The 16193-nt window shown below is 37.3% G+C and overlaps 1 protein-coding gene across 14 annotated transcripts in view; it reads left to right on the forward strand.

The window, feature by feature from the left end:
* Positions 1-15607, forward strand: part of dnm1a (dynamin 1a) — a 59302-nt gene extending 43695 nt beyond the window's left edge. For 2 of the 14 annotated variants that reach the window (XM_083530613.1, XM_083530615.1), the window contains exons 16-22: positions 1930-2039; positions 2915-3026; positions 3893-3904; positions 4027-4197; positions 4824-5065; positions 5353-5556; positions 12874-13077. In XM_083530613.1, the coding sequence (XP_083386739.1) occupies positions 1930-2039; positions 2915-3026; positions 3893-3904; positions 4027-4197; positions 4824-5065; positions 5353-5556; positions 12874-12934 (912 nt within the window). In that variant the 3' untranslated portion in view covers positions 12935-13077. Of the gene's footprint in view, positions 1-1929; positions 2040-2914; positions 3031-3892; positions 3905-4026; positions 4198-4823; positions 5066-5352; positions 5557-5674; positions 7450-7823; positions 7861-12140; positions 13078-13335 lie in introns of those variants that run through there. The other 12 variants (XR_014531675.1, XR_014531681.1, XR_014531676.1 and 9 more) reach the window with 12 other exon arrangements.
* The last annotated feature ends 586 nt before the right edge of the window (positions 15608-16193 follow it).

Here is a 16193-nt window from a genome sequence, read left to right on the forward strand (position 1 = left end):
TTTTTTATTTTCGAAACACAAATTAACTCCACATACATAGACCAGCTTGGAGGTTTAAGTTTGCTGTTAGTTGTTCTAATTCGTTGTTCTATAAAAATAGTCAACGATTAATTAACTTCTCCTGAAGTGGCAAAATGTATAATTTCTTCAATTTTTCTCCTACCAAGTTGCTGACACTGAAAACTCCTTTTAAAATAAAAACAATAAAAAAAGATCAGATATTACACAAATAAGTCTATGACTTAGTTAATTTTCTTTTCACATTTTTCTGTTTGCAACACACACACATACACGCACACACACAAAGAAAAATTACAGGTTACGTGTCCTTGAGCTTAACAAACAAACCCTATTATCCGAGTAAAATCTGATTTTTCTGAAATGCAATAAGAACATCCTGACAAAATCAGATAATAATAGTAGGAAACACAGTCTGTCTTATTTTAGCTCTATGAAAACCTGAGCGAGGTTGCTACAGTATCCAACATTTATAATATCTGATACCTAAATTATGAATTTATCCTCTTGTTTGATTCTTTGGTGAATTAAATTAAAACTTTTTAGAGGCATTTTAACATTTCAGAGTACCTTGCAATTACGTGATAATTGATGCAAGACTGGTTCGTGTCAGTGTGGGAGATTGTGTGTGTGGGAGATTGTGTGTTTGTGTGTGTGTGTGTGTGTGTGTGTCTGTGTGTGTGTGTGTGTGTGTGTGTGTGTGTTTGTGTAAGTTCCTGTCACTCAGTACAATTGGGGTTATTAGGGGTCATCCGGTTGTCTCCAGTGTTAAAGAAGTCAACAGATGGGAGCCGTTTAAAGATGACCTTCAGCTGTCATGTCTAGAAATACTAAAAAAATATGTGTAATTCTAGAAAATAAATAAATAAATAAAAAAGGTTGCCTTGGAGAAGAAAGTCTTTTTTTATTTCTGATCTAGGACTGTTTTTGGCTTTGTGGTACTCTGATGAGTAAGTATAGAAGGGAAACCTGACTTGCGTACGAAAACCAGATAGTCAGATTACCAGCTAGTGACTCCTAATCACTGCTATTTTAGTGACACAAGGACAAATACACACACACACACACACACACACACACACACACACACACACACACACACACACACATATACACACACACACACACACATATATACACACACACACACACACACACACACACACACACACACACACACACAAGCCAGTGGTTTGGTGCTGCACGACTGGTCTGGGTGGATGGATGTTTGTTGCATGTGTATGTTTGTGTGTGTGTGTGTGTATGTGTGTGTGTGTGTGTGAGTGTTTGTGTGTGTGTGTGTGTGTGTGTGTGTGTGTGTGTGTGTGTGTGTGTGTGTATGTGAACTATACAGTGGGTTGATGTGGTGTCTTAGCTGGCAGCTCAGGGTGTGGTGCCCTTTCTCTGAGTAGGGGAATACCAACAGCAAGGGTTTTGCCTCTGACGGCCCGCCAGGCTGCTGTGGTGCACCGGCCCGGGTGCAGACTACACTGTCGCCCCGCCAGTTTATTTTAGCTCCGCTGGCTCTAATCAGTTCCAGCCCTCATGTGGTGGGGCCCGAGGGGGGAAAAAAACACGAACGTAAAAAAGATTTCTTCCTCTCAGACTTTGGTGTACTGTTTCAAGTTTTCATTTTGGCATCCTTTTTTTTTAAACTCGATATTCTCTTGTCTCTCTCTGTCCCTCGTTACCAAAAAATGTCTTCACTTCCTTTAGTCCCCTTCTTCACAATGACATGTTTATCAGAGATGAACATGTCAGCACTACTTAACCACATGAACACTAAAATGACATTAAAATTATAAGATACCCTCCTTCATGTGTCACCCCCCGGCAAACCAATGTCTCAACTTCTACTCTTAAATCTGAGTCACATTACCTCTAAACATCTCTCGCTCTCACCCTCTGCAGGAGAAAGAGAAGAAGTACATGCTGCAGGTGGACAACCTGAAGTTCAGAGATGTTGAGAAGAGTTTTATGTCCAGCAAGCACATCTTTGCACTGTTTAACACTGAACAGAGGTGAGCCCAACGGGTGTCATTTTACCATTCAACAGCACATAACACAATACACAGTAGAAGACATCCTGATTTTATGAAAAGTATTTGTTTAGAAACACTCCAGGATTAGTTTTTTGCATTGGAATGTTTAATAAAAATAAAGGTTTTGAACCCTTAAAGGGGGCAGATAATTTTGCATTGAGAAAAGCGCAGGAAAGTGCAGAGGTTCTTTGTCATATCAGTCATATAAGGTGCTTTTTGCTTGTCACGTGCTTTTTTCAACACAGTAACAATTCTTTCTTAACATATCCTAGTAATGTGATCCCAGTGCCTCTGGAGCATAAAGGGTTAACGGCCTTGCTCAAGAGCCCCAAGATTAGCAGCCTGGCAATCCTAGAGCTTGAACCCCCAACCTTTTCCTCATTTCAACTTCCTGATCAGAACGATGGGTGTTCAAGCCACAGGACTGCCAAGCTGCCACTGTTGGGTGTACCCTCATGCCTCATAAGGGGTCACATAATAACAGTGACATGACTGCAGATTTGTCCTTCAGAAGGAAGAACCATAAAGTCCAATCTCTGGACAAATCAGATCCGACTATAATGTACAAAAAAAGAACATACTGTAGATGCATTTTAACCAGGCATACAGTCAACATTAACTGGCATCCCAACATCTGCCCTTAGATTTCCATTATAATTGAGTTTAAACAGATTTCAATATTTTTCTCAGTCACATTTTTACAGATGTGCTTGATAAAGATCAAGTAAACAAACTGATGCATTTCGAAGTACTTCAGAGTAAAATCTGTTTAGAAGGAAACTAAGAACCATATTCATGACATGTGGCTCATCTCTACATCTGTCTCTCGCTCTATTTCTCAAACACACACTTAGGAACGTGTATAAAGACTATCGTCAGCTGGAGTTGGCCTGTGAGAGTCAGGAGGAAGTGGATGGCTGGAAGGCCTCATTCCTCAGAGCTGGTGTTTATCCAGAGCGTGTGGTGGTAAGTTATTTCTTACCTCACTGAACACAAACGTAAGGGGAAGGTACAGAACTATGGTATATCATCATTATAATCTTCTAGTTAGGTTTTACTCGTTTATGTAGGAGGTGATATCAAAATGTTTCGAGACTAACAGTGTAACTGGTGCTATTCTGAACATGTGCGTTACCACGTCTGCGATTTCCTCAGGGACAGCTATTTAGAACAAAGAGCAAACGTGAAATACTGTGTGAAACTGGGCAAATCTGCCACAGAGCCGTTTGACATTACATACATTTACACATATGGCGACGCTGCGACGGATCGTTCGAGGTGTTTTAAACCGTCAGGAAAACCTTCAACGAGCTCAAACATTTGACAACTGTTGCATGATGATTTTTGGAGAACAATCCACACAATCTCACGTCCACACCCACCCTCAGTCGCCAGATTTGGCTCCTGTGGACTTTGCCCTCTTCAAGAAGATGAAGATCCGGGGGGGGATCTTCATCCACACCCACCCTCAGTCGCCAGATTTGGCTCCTGTGGACTTTGCCCTCTTCAAGAAGATGAAGATCCGGCTCAAAGGTCGCCGTTTTGAGATCCGGCACGAATCACTTCGAAAAGAAGACTTCCAGGACACATTCCAGAAGTGTCAGGAATGCTAGCACTATATTGCTGTGAAAGGGGACTATTTTGAAGTTGATGGTGTGTAAACGTAGATAAATAAATACTTTCTTGTAAACTGAGTTAGCCTCGAAACGTTTTGATGCCACCTCTTACAAATATTGCCAGTACTGTAATTACATCATCAATGTCCTTACTATACAGTCACTCTGATTTACATACATGGTACTGTGTTTCTGTTTCTTGGTGCTGCCCATTAGGAAAAGGACAAGGTATGTCCATGACACTAATGTCTGATGTTTCATTGCCCTTCACTGACTTTCATACCAACTTCAATCAGATAATCAGGCCAAATCTCCAAAACTAAATAATCGATTTCACTTTACCTGTTTAGAGCGATGCGAGCGAAGAGAATGGCTCAGACGGCTTCATGCACTCCATAGACCCCCAGCTGGAGAGGCAGGTGGAGACCATTCGCAACCTGGTGGACTCCTACATGGGCATTGTCAACAAAACCATCCGTGATCTCATGCCCAAGACCATCATGCACCTCATGATCATCAACGTGAGTTCTGGTTAAAGCAAAGATTGCAATTTATACTGCATCCAAAGGAGCGCTGCGTTAGTGTCTTGCTGCAGTCAGCTGTGTGTCTGTTGAACATGTGAGTCACTTTATGAGCTCACACACAGACAAATATACACAGAATGAACTCTTTCAGTGACTCCAGTCATTCAAATGATCCAAATCCTAAACACTATTTTCACATACTAGAATTCTGCCCTTATATGAGTCTTGCAAAAATGAGAAAAGAAAAAGAAAACTATGAAAGAGAATCACATGTTCTTTGATTCCACTCCTTTCTCTTCAGTATTTCTCTTTAACCTTTTTTTTCTGTTGTTATTACTTATATCATTCATACAGTTAGGGTTTTTTTTGCAGAGCATTTCCAACATTATCTCTAAAGATAATAACTTTCTTATGTCAAAAATCTGCTATAACCTGTTTCTTCCTCTAAAGGCAATCCCTATTTCCTTTTTTATTTAAATTTTAAATATATATATTTAAAGAATAAAATTAGTTCTCTCCAAATTCATACAAATATGAATTATACGAATGTAAATCATAGGATGCAACAATAATCTCTAATGCAATAACAGGATCGTTTATCATTGTCTCTGTGCCTCTGACAGACGAAGGAGTTCATTAATGCGGAGTTGCTTGCTCAGCTTTATTCCTGCGGTGATCAGAACACTTTGATGGAGGAGTCGCCTGAGCAGGCTCAGCACCGGGACGAGATGCTGCGCATGTACCATGCACTCAAAGAGGCCCTCTGCATAATCGGAGACATCAGCACCAGTACGGTGTCTACAGCTCTGCCTCCACCTGTTGACGACTCGTGGCTGCAGGTGCAGCGCATTGGTTCTGGGGGAAGGTAATGAACTGACTGAGAGAGAGAGATTTGACTCATTTATAGATTAATAACAGTTACATAATTTTTTTTTTTTAAGATTTTAACTAGTAGATGTAAATGTAGCTTAATAGTGACTGAACTCTGTTACCATGTATAATGAAGTGGCTCCACCTGCTGTTGGAAATTTCTACTTTCGTTTGAAAAATCCTAAACTTTAGCATCTTTGAACATATGCTAGTTGTCAAAGTGAGGAATGTTTTCTGAAAAGAAAAAAAAGAAAATTCAGATTCTCTCACATTACATTGTAGGTCTCCAGCTACCAGTCCCACCCCTCAGAGACGAGCTCCTCCAGGACCACCAGGCCGCCCTGTTTCTCGTGGCTCTGCACCAGGACTGCCTGCTGCCGGTGGGCCTCCTTTGCCATCTCGCCCCGGGGCGTCTCCGGACCCGTTTGGAGGCCCACCCCCTCAGGTGCCATCTCGGCCTAACCGGGCCCCGCCCAGTGTGCCCAGGTAGGAAAGGCAGGATGTAGTATTTCAAAGATTTGTAAATACTCTGTCAAGAGGTTCAAAGTTGGTTGCTTGTTAGTGTATGGAGTCCTGTCTAATGAGAAAATCCGTCTACTCTCAGCCGAGGAGTGTGAGACACCTCAGAGCGAAGCAGTGTGGGTGAGTGATGATTAGGGATATTCATCAGTCACCTTTTTTCTTTAACGTTTAAACGATAAAAACGCATTAATGGACTAACAAGCTTCTGTTAACACAATCACGCTTTGACCGTTTAATGAACAAATTCAAGATTTGTTTCAGCCTGGATAATTGTTATCGTTCAAACGTTCTGCCATTTAATGTCTGATGTAATCAACATATCGAGTGCGAATGAGTGAGTGAAAAGATAACTATAAACATATACACACACACACATACACACAAATCACCCCACACCAACAGCAGCAAGGAGTGGGTGAGTGAGAGTGAGAACATCATTAGTTATCACATGCTCTTCTCGTTCATTTGTGTGATTTGTGACATACATTTGTTTTGCAGTTGCTTGCTTTCTGATTTTCTTCTCTTTTTACACACACACACACACACACACACACACACACACACACACACACACACACACACACACACACACACACACACACACACACACACACCCCTTTAATGCTAACCTCAAAGTGCCTATGAAATCAGAATGTCAAAAAAAGGTTTTAAGCACATTATAGTATTTATGGAATTTATACATGACTAATACTGATTACTGAACAATAATATTTCTATTTTATTTCCTTTAATAACTCGTGGTTTCAGTGTATTGTGTACAAAATTTGCGTATGTAGTTTCGTGGGCTCTTTAGCTGTTTCTTATCATCTGTAGCAGACAGTGAATTAAAGAGGCTTAAGATCTTATAGTCCAAAATAAGTGAGACAATTATTTTGTCTTGAAAAAAAATCAAGAGTATTAAACATTCAAGCCTCAGACAATTTCACCATTTGCTGCTAAATATAATAAATCACTCTGGAGTATAAGACGCCCCATACATCTTGTAAACTTCTGTCAGTATCTTGAACTGTTCTTTCCACAGGCCTGCGAATTATGTCCTAAAAGTCTTAATTAATAGAAAAATATTTTAACACCACTGAAAAAACACCCAGAATACTGGAGGAGCATATTAGAGTTACAGTTATGAAAAGGAAATACAAAATTAGAGTATACTGTGCCTGTCAAAAGTTTAAAAACACAGAGTTCTTTATGGTTTTTGAGAGACGCATGCATGTGCCTAGGTAATGTAAGGGTTTGAAGATTTACATTGACAAATTAAATATAATATATAATTGGATGTACAGTATGCCTGAGGTCATGGCCTTGTTGTAAGGGGAAGTCAATTCCAATCAATGAGCCGCAGTTCAGAGGGAATTGACTTATGTTGAAGTATGAAGTGGTAGCTTCTATGCTCCACAACAACCCCAAACCATTAATCTTTCACCTTCATGTTTGACTTGGGGGTGAGACAGTCTGCTAACATTTTCTCTCCGGTTCTCTGTCTTACATAAGTTCTACTTTTGAAGACAAAGATATCAAATTTGGACTCATCTGTCCACAGATCTTTCTTCCAGTCATTTACTGTTCAAATTCTTTTTTTTTTTTTTTTTTTTTACATAGAAATGAACATTCATGTGTCTCAAAAGCCATAAATAATGAGGTGTTTCCAAACGACTGACAGGCACTGTAGCATTTTATGAATAATAATTTAATAAATAATTCAGACTATATTAAATATTTCAATCAATGAAAAGTACAAGACTAATCCAATGTTTGTATTGTTGAATTATATGAAATTCATTAGATATTTACATATTGAATAAATTATATTGCTGTATATATATATATATATATATATATATATATATATATATATATATATATATATATATATATATATATATATATATATATATATAAAACGTCTTATATTTCAGAGGTGATCTCCACTTCTAAACCAAAAAGCTAACTCTGCTGTCCTTTCAAATAAAATCATGAACAGAACTGCAAAACCTCTAAAATAAAATGTGTTTATTTATAAATTAGTTTCATCGTCATTTAGCACAGAGGTTTTGCACTTCGCTTCGTTATTAGCTGAGCAGAAAGCAGTGCTACGTCTCCTCCATATAAACCGTGTTTCTTGCACATCCCTTCCTTCCTTTTCTCTCCTCTACTGTTCCCTCCTTCACTCCGCCTCAACCCCTTTTGTTGATTATGATTACTCTTCACAGAATTACAATCAGTGACCAGTGAGGACCAGCGTGTCTGGTATGTGTATGGTACTCGGTCCCCATCTCCATTTGCTTAAACTTCGCACTTGCTCGCTGCATGGCCGTCTACCTCTGAGAGCTCGTGAAACATTCCTGTGATAAACCAGCACAAATGTAATTGTTAAAGAATCCTTCACATTGTTAACTCTTGGTAACGAGTTTAATAATGCGTCTGGAGGACTGTCTGGAAGCAGAGCCGGCCCGCTAACATTACTTGACCTAGCTAAAATGAGCCTAAATATTGTGCTAGTAGGTGTGAAACTACATGTAGCGCTTTCACTTATTTACATATTCATGAAACAATTTTTTATAAAGACACCATATAGTGTGCTAGAAATTACTAGATGGTAGATGAAGTCTTTTTGACTTTCTAGCATATATGTTGTCTTTCTAAAATCATAAATATACTGAATTGTTAAAGCTTTTCTGGATTAAATAAACAAGTAAAATTTGTTGTAGGTTTAGGCATTAATATACTGTTACCGCAGATTCCAGTAGGCCACTAGCTACCAAGTCAAAAGTGCGTAATGTTTATAATATTTACTAATTCTTTATTTATAATGCTCAATGATTTCTCCAGCACAAACTAAACTTATATATATATGATTGTTATTATATTATTATTATATAGTATTAGCTAGCATCAACTGAATTCTGAGGAACAATGAGTAATATTATCCTGAACAAAAAATAATTATTCATAATTTTTCCTCCTAACACTACCTCTTACACTGTCTTTGAGGAATTTATGTCACATTTATAACTAGCAATAAATATTTATAATCTTTCCTGCTAACATGAGCCCTGTAACTAATTTAAAATCGCCTTACATATTAAAAATATTTATCAAAATTACTAGCAGGACTAGCCTTCTGACTTATATCAACCAGCCTGATGGATTTTAAGTCATATTCTTAAATAGTTGTAATCAATCGTTATAATTAGCCTGGTTTCTAATAAAAGTTACCCTGACAGGAATTTTATTTTATAATCATAATTCTTTTCATCTTCACTCCAGTTAGCTAGCATGATTTTATCTGAGAGTTCTAAGTGACATTAAATAGAAAATATTAGCCTGCTAGCTAATATGACACAACAGACAGGATTTCTGAGAGGAATTTTAATCCATATTAAAAAGTTAATTATAACATTTACTAGTAACACAAGCCTGATAAACATGAGCTAATCTGACAGAATTTTTAAGGATCATTTAAGAGATATTTGTAAATGTTTATCGTTTTTAATCAGAATGTAAGGTAGGAGACTAATTGACAGGATATTTCACAAAACCGCCTTAGCATAAAAATTGGCCTATAATTTGTTTAAATAAAAAAAATAATAATAATAAATTACCACATTGAGGCTCTATAGGTGATTATCCAACTTTCCTAATAAACGGGCCAGCCCTGTCCTTCTGCCCTAGATTGGACAGAAGACAGAAATCTGGACGCTTCAGGCTCCTTTAACATGCTCTTCTCCATTAACTGATACTTAAATTGTTCAAAATTTCTTCCTTGTTTATTTCTGCCTAACATATTGGCCTTAAATGTTGGGGAATTGATCATGAAGTTTTTGGAGGACAGCATCAACATTAAGGGTCAGACTGTGATAGAGATTAGAAATTTTACTAGAGTGAATGATGTCTCATTTGACATTAGCAAATGTTCTGCTCTGTAAAACTGATCTCTATCAGCACAGTTCATATTGATATGTCAGTGCCTCGATGAACATCCCACATGAGATAGGACAATGTGCCTCACACTTCACATACTGTTTGTAAACTAGAGTGTGTGTGTGTGTGTGTGTGTGTGTGTGTGTGTGTGTGTGTGTGTGTGTGTGTGTGTGTGTGTGTGTGTGTGTGTGTGAATGGCTTATATATATATTTTTTAGTATGAGTTTTTTGTATATGAGTTTAGGTATAACCAAATACTAAAACATCTTACACATCTGTCAAAACAAATTTTCCTAAGGCTCGAACTCTAAGAAAAACAAACAAAAAAACCCCAACATTGCATAGTGTCGGATGTGTTCTGTCAGTCGTTTCTTGGTTGTTATTCGTCATTTCATTGCATCACGTAAAGCTGGGCGATGAATCGTTTCATTAATGACATTTTGATTCAAATATTTGTCTTTTTCTCTCCCAGCAGCCAATTAGAGCAATATTTCCATAACTTCAAAGAACGTTTTTGAAAAAAAGCTAGAAAAATAATGAGAGTGCAGGGACCCAATTCAGTTTAAAGTCAGTATTTAGAACATTTTCAACCTCTGTGTGTTCAAGCTTTTTAGTTTGAGCAGTGTAAGTTTGTGAACTAGCAACAAGCTAGCCAATTTACAAAATAAAAAGTGTTATAAGTATAACAAGCTAATGTGTCTGAATGTTGATTGAATTTCTACAACCATACAACTGTCTTCACCTTCACAATAGTTTTGAGGCACCAGACTTTTTTCATCCTTAACCTCCTAAGACCTGCGCTTTGGTTTGGCTTGCATTTTAGATTTCTTCCAGTTATTTGGGGTTAGGAAGAACCAATAATTATAATAACCATATATTTTCTTTAAACATGAAGCTCTTCTTGGAAAAAAATGATGTCACTTATGTGGACACTTGGTCTGTATCTACAGAAAACAATAAAGACACCATTGTGCACAATGTCCATGTGGACACCCAGGTCGTAGGAGGTTAAGTGGTTCTTTTTGCTGTTTGTTAATATAATAGCAAATGGGGAATCAGGTCAGGTGTCCACAAACTTTTTTCCATAAAATGTATCACTGATTATTCCTTTGCTAAATATTTGACACTAATTTTTTTTCCATCATATCGCCAGCTCCAGGTCTACACTCATCTATTGTTTGTTGGCTGAATGTTTAACATCGATCTGTTACATGTGATCGGTCTAATCAGACGTTTGATCAGACATTCAGTGATGTCTTTATAGAGTGATGTGTCCTGCGATTTATTGTAAATTGCTTGCTGTTCGGTGTGGCATGAAACATTAATGAAGGTCTACTTTTTTTGTCCATCTTGTGTAAGGAAACTCCATCTGTGTGCAGTCAGGTTTAAAAGTCCGATTCCACTATCGTTCTTCAGGGGTCTTTTCTGCAGAGTTGGAAAGAAACAAATTACATTTACTCGTGCTACTGTAATTGAGTAGTTTGTTTGTGTACTAGAAAAGTTTTTGTACTGTATTTTAACATACTCAAGTATGTTTTTGCTTGAATTGTTGTACTTAACTACATTTGAATTCATATCTGTTAATGAGTAAAAAAAATTATAAATAGGAATAACGCAAGGGGAAAACAAATGGGAGAACAAATTAATTTGATTAAATCTAAATGTTTTATTTCTCTCATTATCATTAATTACGTTATAACAGAAGATAAAAAAAAATTTGCTGTAAAACTCACATTAGATTCAGAAGTCACAAGTCATAGACTGTAGTGTTTTTTATTTGTAAACGTGTTCCCTTAATTAAAAATAACTAGATTGATATTTATATCCCCTTGTTCTGTTTGAAATACACTAGAACCCCCCACTATTTACAAAAGTTGTTAAACTCGGTAAATTTTACTTAAATTAACTACTTTTTACTTTTACTTGAGTAGATTTTTTGACTGGTAACTTGTACTTTAGTAAAATTTTATTCAAGTAACCGTTTTTACTTGAGTAGAATATTTTATTCCTCTTTCCACCTCTGCTTCTCTCATGAATATTTTATTCTTTTTTTCCCCCTTTTTCATCTCTGCTACTTTCTCTCATACTACCTCTCCATCACCCCTTCATTCGCTTTGTCTTCACTCTCTTTTCTCTCACTTTTTTGACTCTTTTCACTTTATTTTCCCTCACTTTTTTACCATTCCTTCATTTATTTCAGTGATTATTTTTCCTTCTCTTCCTCTGTATAGAAAAATAGAATCTGCATTTCATTGGAAATGTCGGTTTAATTTAATTTAATTTGTTTTTATTACATTCAGATGAAGATTTTTTTTGTGTTTTAAAACAGCACTCGGTTGTGGAGTCTGACTTTCAGCCTCGGATGACTGAAGTCTAAATTTTACAGACAGATTCTGTAAATGACTTTGCAGTTGGTTGAATGTCTAATAATTGCTCTAACACTTCATGGCGAGGCCTCGCTACCGAACCTCCTCCATGTCGTCTCTTATGTTTGTTACGACGTGAATTTGTTCTGCATAACGTCACAAATCACCCACGTCGCCGTGTGTCTCATCCCAGTGTTCTCTCTCATCTGTGTGTTTTTCCTGTGTGTGTTTCCATGGCAGCCGACGACCCCCGGCCTCACCCACTCGACCCATGTGATCCACAGACTCCTCCCTATAGACTATTAGCTCCTCCCAAAAGACCTTAAGGGACAGACATTCAGGCCACCCAGATCCCTTTCATCTGCTTCTCCTTCAGATTCAGTCCGGCATGAACCCACACACAAACACACACACACACACACACACACACACACACACACACACACACACACACACACACACACACACACACACACTACACTATGCAGGAGTTTATGTTGTTTCTTTTTTCCATATTATTTTATCTCTTTACGTTTCTTTCTGTTCCATGCTTTTCTTGACGATCCCTAACTTCTGTTATAATTTTTTTTCATTTTGCTGAATGAAAGTTCATTTCTAAATTATGGTAATGACTGGAGTGCTGAGTATAACTGCATCTATATGTGGCGTGCGCTTGTACACACCTTCAGTTTCAGTTACATTATTCGTCTTGGTTTGTTTTTTGTCCTTCTGTTTGTTTTTTTTAACAGTGCTCCTTGAAGTCACAGGCGGGAAAACGACAAATTGACGATCAGGTTTTTAATCACATTTTATTCAAAACATTTCCCTTCGATTGACAATTTCATTACAATCCCAGGCGCTTGCCTTCCAGCCTTGCTGACTTTAGGGATGCCATTTTACTTACGTCTGCTGTAACAATTCTTTCAATATTTACTTTTCTTTCTCTCTCTTTTTTCCTCCTCGTGTTTCTCAGCCGGCCGAGCAGGGGCAGCCCTTCACGCCCTGAGAGCCCTCTTCCTTCATCTGACTCCTAACTACCCCATCCTTTTTTTACTTTCACTTTTCTCTTTCTCCTTTCTTACCTCTCTATACCCCCCCCCTTCATTTTCTCTTATCTTGTATCTTTTTCTCTCTGACACATTTTTACTTTCTCCCACATTCACTTTTCCTGTTTCTCTTTCTCATTTTCCCTTCCTTTTTTTCTTCCTGTTGCTTTTTGAATTCATTGCCTCTTCTTATTTGTATTTCACTGCCTTTTCCTTCCTGTTCGTTCTTCCCATTGATTATTTAATCCTTTCTTTTTTATTATGTTCTTATATGACACTTTTTCTTCTACTCTTTTACATCCTTTCTTACATTCCTTCCTTGTGTCTTTCACCTTCTTCTCTTTCCCTTTCCTGGTTCCTATTTTTTTTCTTTTTATGTTTCATCCTACCCTTTGTTTAATTTCTCCATCATTTGTTCTTCCTTCACTTTCATTTTTATTTCAGTTGCCAACTAGTCTTTACATTCCTTTTATCTTCTTCCTTCTTTTTCTTGTCCCATTCATTGTTTTTATATCCTCTCCTTCTCCTCTTAAATTTTCTCTTTCACTTTATTCCTTTTTTTCTGTTTCATATTCTTTACTCTCGTCCTCATCTTTCCTCTTCGACTTTGTCCTTCCTCTTCCTCTTAAACTCCCTCCTTGTCCGCAATCGAGCAAAACTAAACCAAACCCCACCAGCACAGATGAACACACACACACACACACACACACACACACACACACACACACACACACACACACACACACACACACACACACAACAACACAGTAAGCAGAGGAAGAAACAACGGATGGAAAACCCCTTCAGATGTAACTTCTCTTCCTCATTCCACCTGCTCCGTTAAGGACAGATGCTTTTTCTTCTACGTTCCATGTGAAGTAGATGAGCAGCAACACCACCATCGTGCTGTGAAAGTTGTGGTCATCGCCCATGTTCGCCTTTCCTGCTGGATTTTCTTCAAAACATACTGGACTAATGTGATAGTCATGAATAGTGTCTTGATGTTTTATCTCTAACACACATAGCCAAGGTTCCCTGAATTGTTTGTCACAAATTGTTTGCACCCTGTCCGTGTTTACCCCTTGTGATATTTCGCAAAATGTTCACTTTACAACGTAGTGAGTTCAGTAAAAGAGGCGGGATCAATATAAAAAGTGCAATATATGTCTACACGGTTACCATTCACACCACGCGCTAGACCCGACAATTATCTACTCGAAATACGCGAAGCCTGTGTGAAATCGTGTACGATTTCAGCTACTTATTCTCTACGAGGGAGAAAAAGAGGATTGTATTATTACTAGCATTTTTACAGACGCTTGTTTATGCAAACGTATCATTCTAACTGTGACGTTTTGGTTTTTAACCGTTCAGAAATTCAGGTTTTAAAGGAAATATTCAAAGAAAAATCAAATGGACAATGAAGCTCACATTGGGGTTGAACCTTCGCCATTGAAAATTCCTTTTTTTTTTTATCTTTTTTTTTTTTGCTCAAATCTACGCTAATGCACACTTTCGATATATGAATAAATAAATAACTACACTATAAATGTAGATATTTCTAGATATTCTTGCATTGGTTTTGTAAATATGCCATGCAAATATCTGTTCTGATGCATTTCATTATAAACATGTGTTACTCTTATATGCTCTCGATCTGTTCGAACGAAAATATGGATTTGAACAGTTGATCAGTTGATCAGTACATCTGCAGCATGCAATGTGTATAACTCTTATGCTGTTTAGATTACGGACTCACTGTAGAATGTTGCATGAATGCCTTGTTTAGATAGAAGTCGAATTGGAAATTGAGAAAAAAGCTACATTGGCTACATTAGAGGTCAACCGATAGTGGATTTTACAGATAGCGATGGCTAGGTCACCTTGGATCATATTTGCTAATAAACGATTAAGCAACTAAATACATTTTTTTTAATAAGTACTGGATACAAAAATAATAATCATGTAACATAGTACTGAACTTTAATACAAAGATAAAAAAAAACCAGTACTGAATCATGAAACTGTGTGAAATGAAATCAATATGAATATATTAATTATATTAATAAATACATGTATATAATTAATACATTTATAATTAATAAATAGAATACAGCGCTCTCCGTTCAGCATACAGTCTCATGTGTAAAATCAAACAGCATGTGATGTCATTGATTTGCCTATAGAGGGCGCTCTCATAATGACAGCGGTATGTATTTTTGCCGATCGTTCCAGCAATCAATTGTGGATAGTGCCACAAGACCTGTTTACCAAACGTAGTGTAAAATGTTATTTATTTAAATAATAAAAAAACCAGGATAGCTTCTGTTCTGAAATCTGATTGGCTGAGATGCATTCAAACAAATTTCTGCATTAATGTGCTTGTTTTAAACCAATAAAACCATCATGGCTGCATATATAAAGCCCTGATCTTTGTATGGTATGTTGCAGCTAAAGGGGAACGATTAACAAACTATGGTATGTCGCGGAAAATTTAGTTATTTATTATTTATTTATCACAAATTGTGTTCGCTTTATTTATTGAATGCTTCGTTATTTATTCATTTTTGGTTTATTGCATTTATAAAAGCAATTATGTCACGCCTAATAATATTATCCCTCCTGCTAAAAGGGGAAAATAAAAACATGCACATTGAGTTATTCACTGGGTTTTGGGTTTGTCCTTATGGAACCACTGAAGGTCATTTGTGAAACCTAGAACAGAGCTTTACGTTTCATTGAGTTTTCACAGCTTCACGTAAAAAAATTAAAAGTGTTCATTTGATTTTCGATGGTTATTCCTTTATCAGACAATACTTGCTAGAAATAGCTGTTCTATGCATTAAGATCTTACGTTGCCTCCAAGTCCTGTGAATATCATAATCATGAGGTGAGCATGCTTCAAAACAGGAACTTTCCTATGATTCCCACATTTTCACTGGAACACCCACCATATTTTAATCAAAACCTCCAAACTCATAGGCAGGAGGATCTGAAGGCAGCATGAATTCTTTGTTTTTAAAAAACCTTTCATCAGTCTTAAGTATTTGTGTGTGTGTGTGTGTGTGTGTGTGTGTGTGTGTGTGTGTGTGTGTGTGTGTGTGTGTGTGTGTGTGTGGGTGTTGTAACAAACCTGTTCATACTCACCGATTGTGTGTGTCAACGCAACCCTCAGTGTACACAATACACCCTTCCAAGGCAATATTACATTATTATCTCAGCATTCTTCTCATCGCCGGCACATTTT

Source organism: Silurus aristotelis, assembly GCF_946808225.1.
Source record: "Silurus aristotelis genome assembly, chromosome: 26".
Lineage (NCBI taxonomy): Eukaryota > Metazoa > Chordata > Actinopteri > Siluriformes > Siluridae > Silurus > Silurus aristotelis.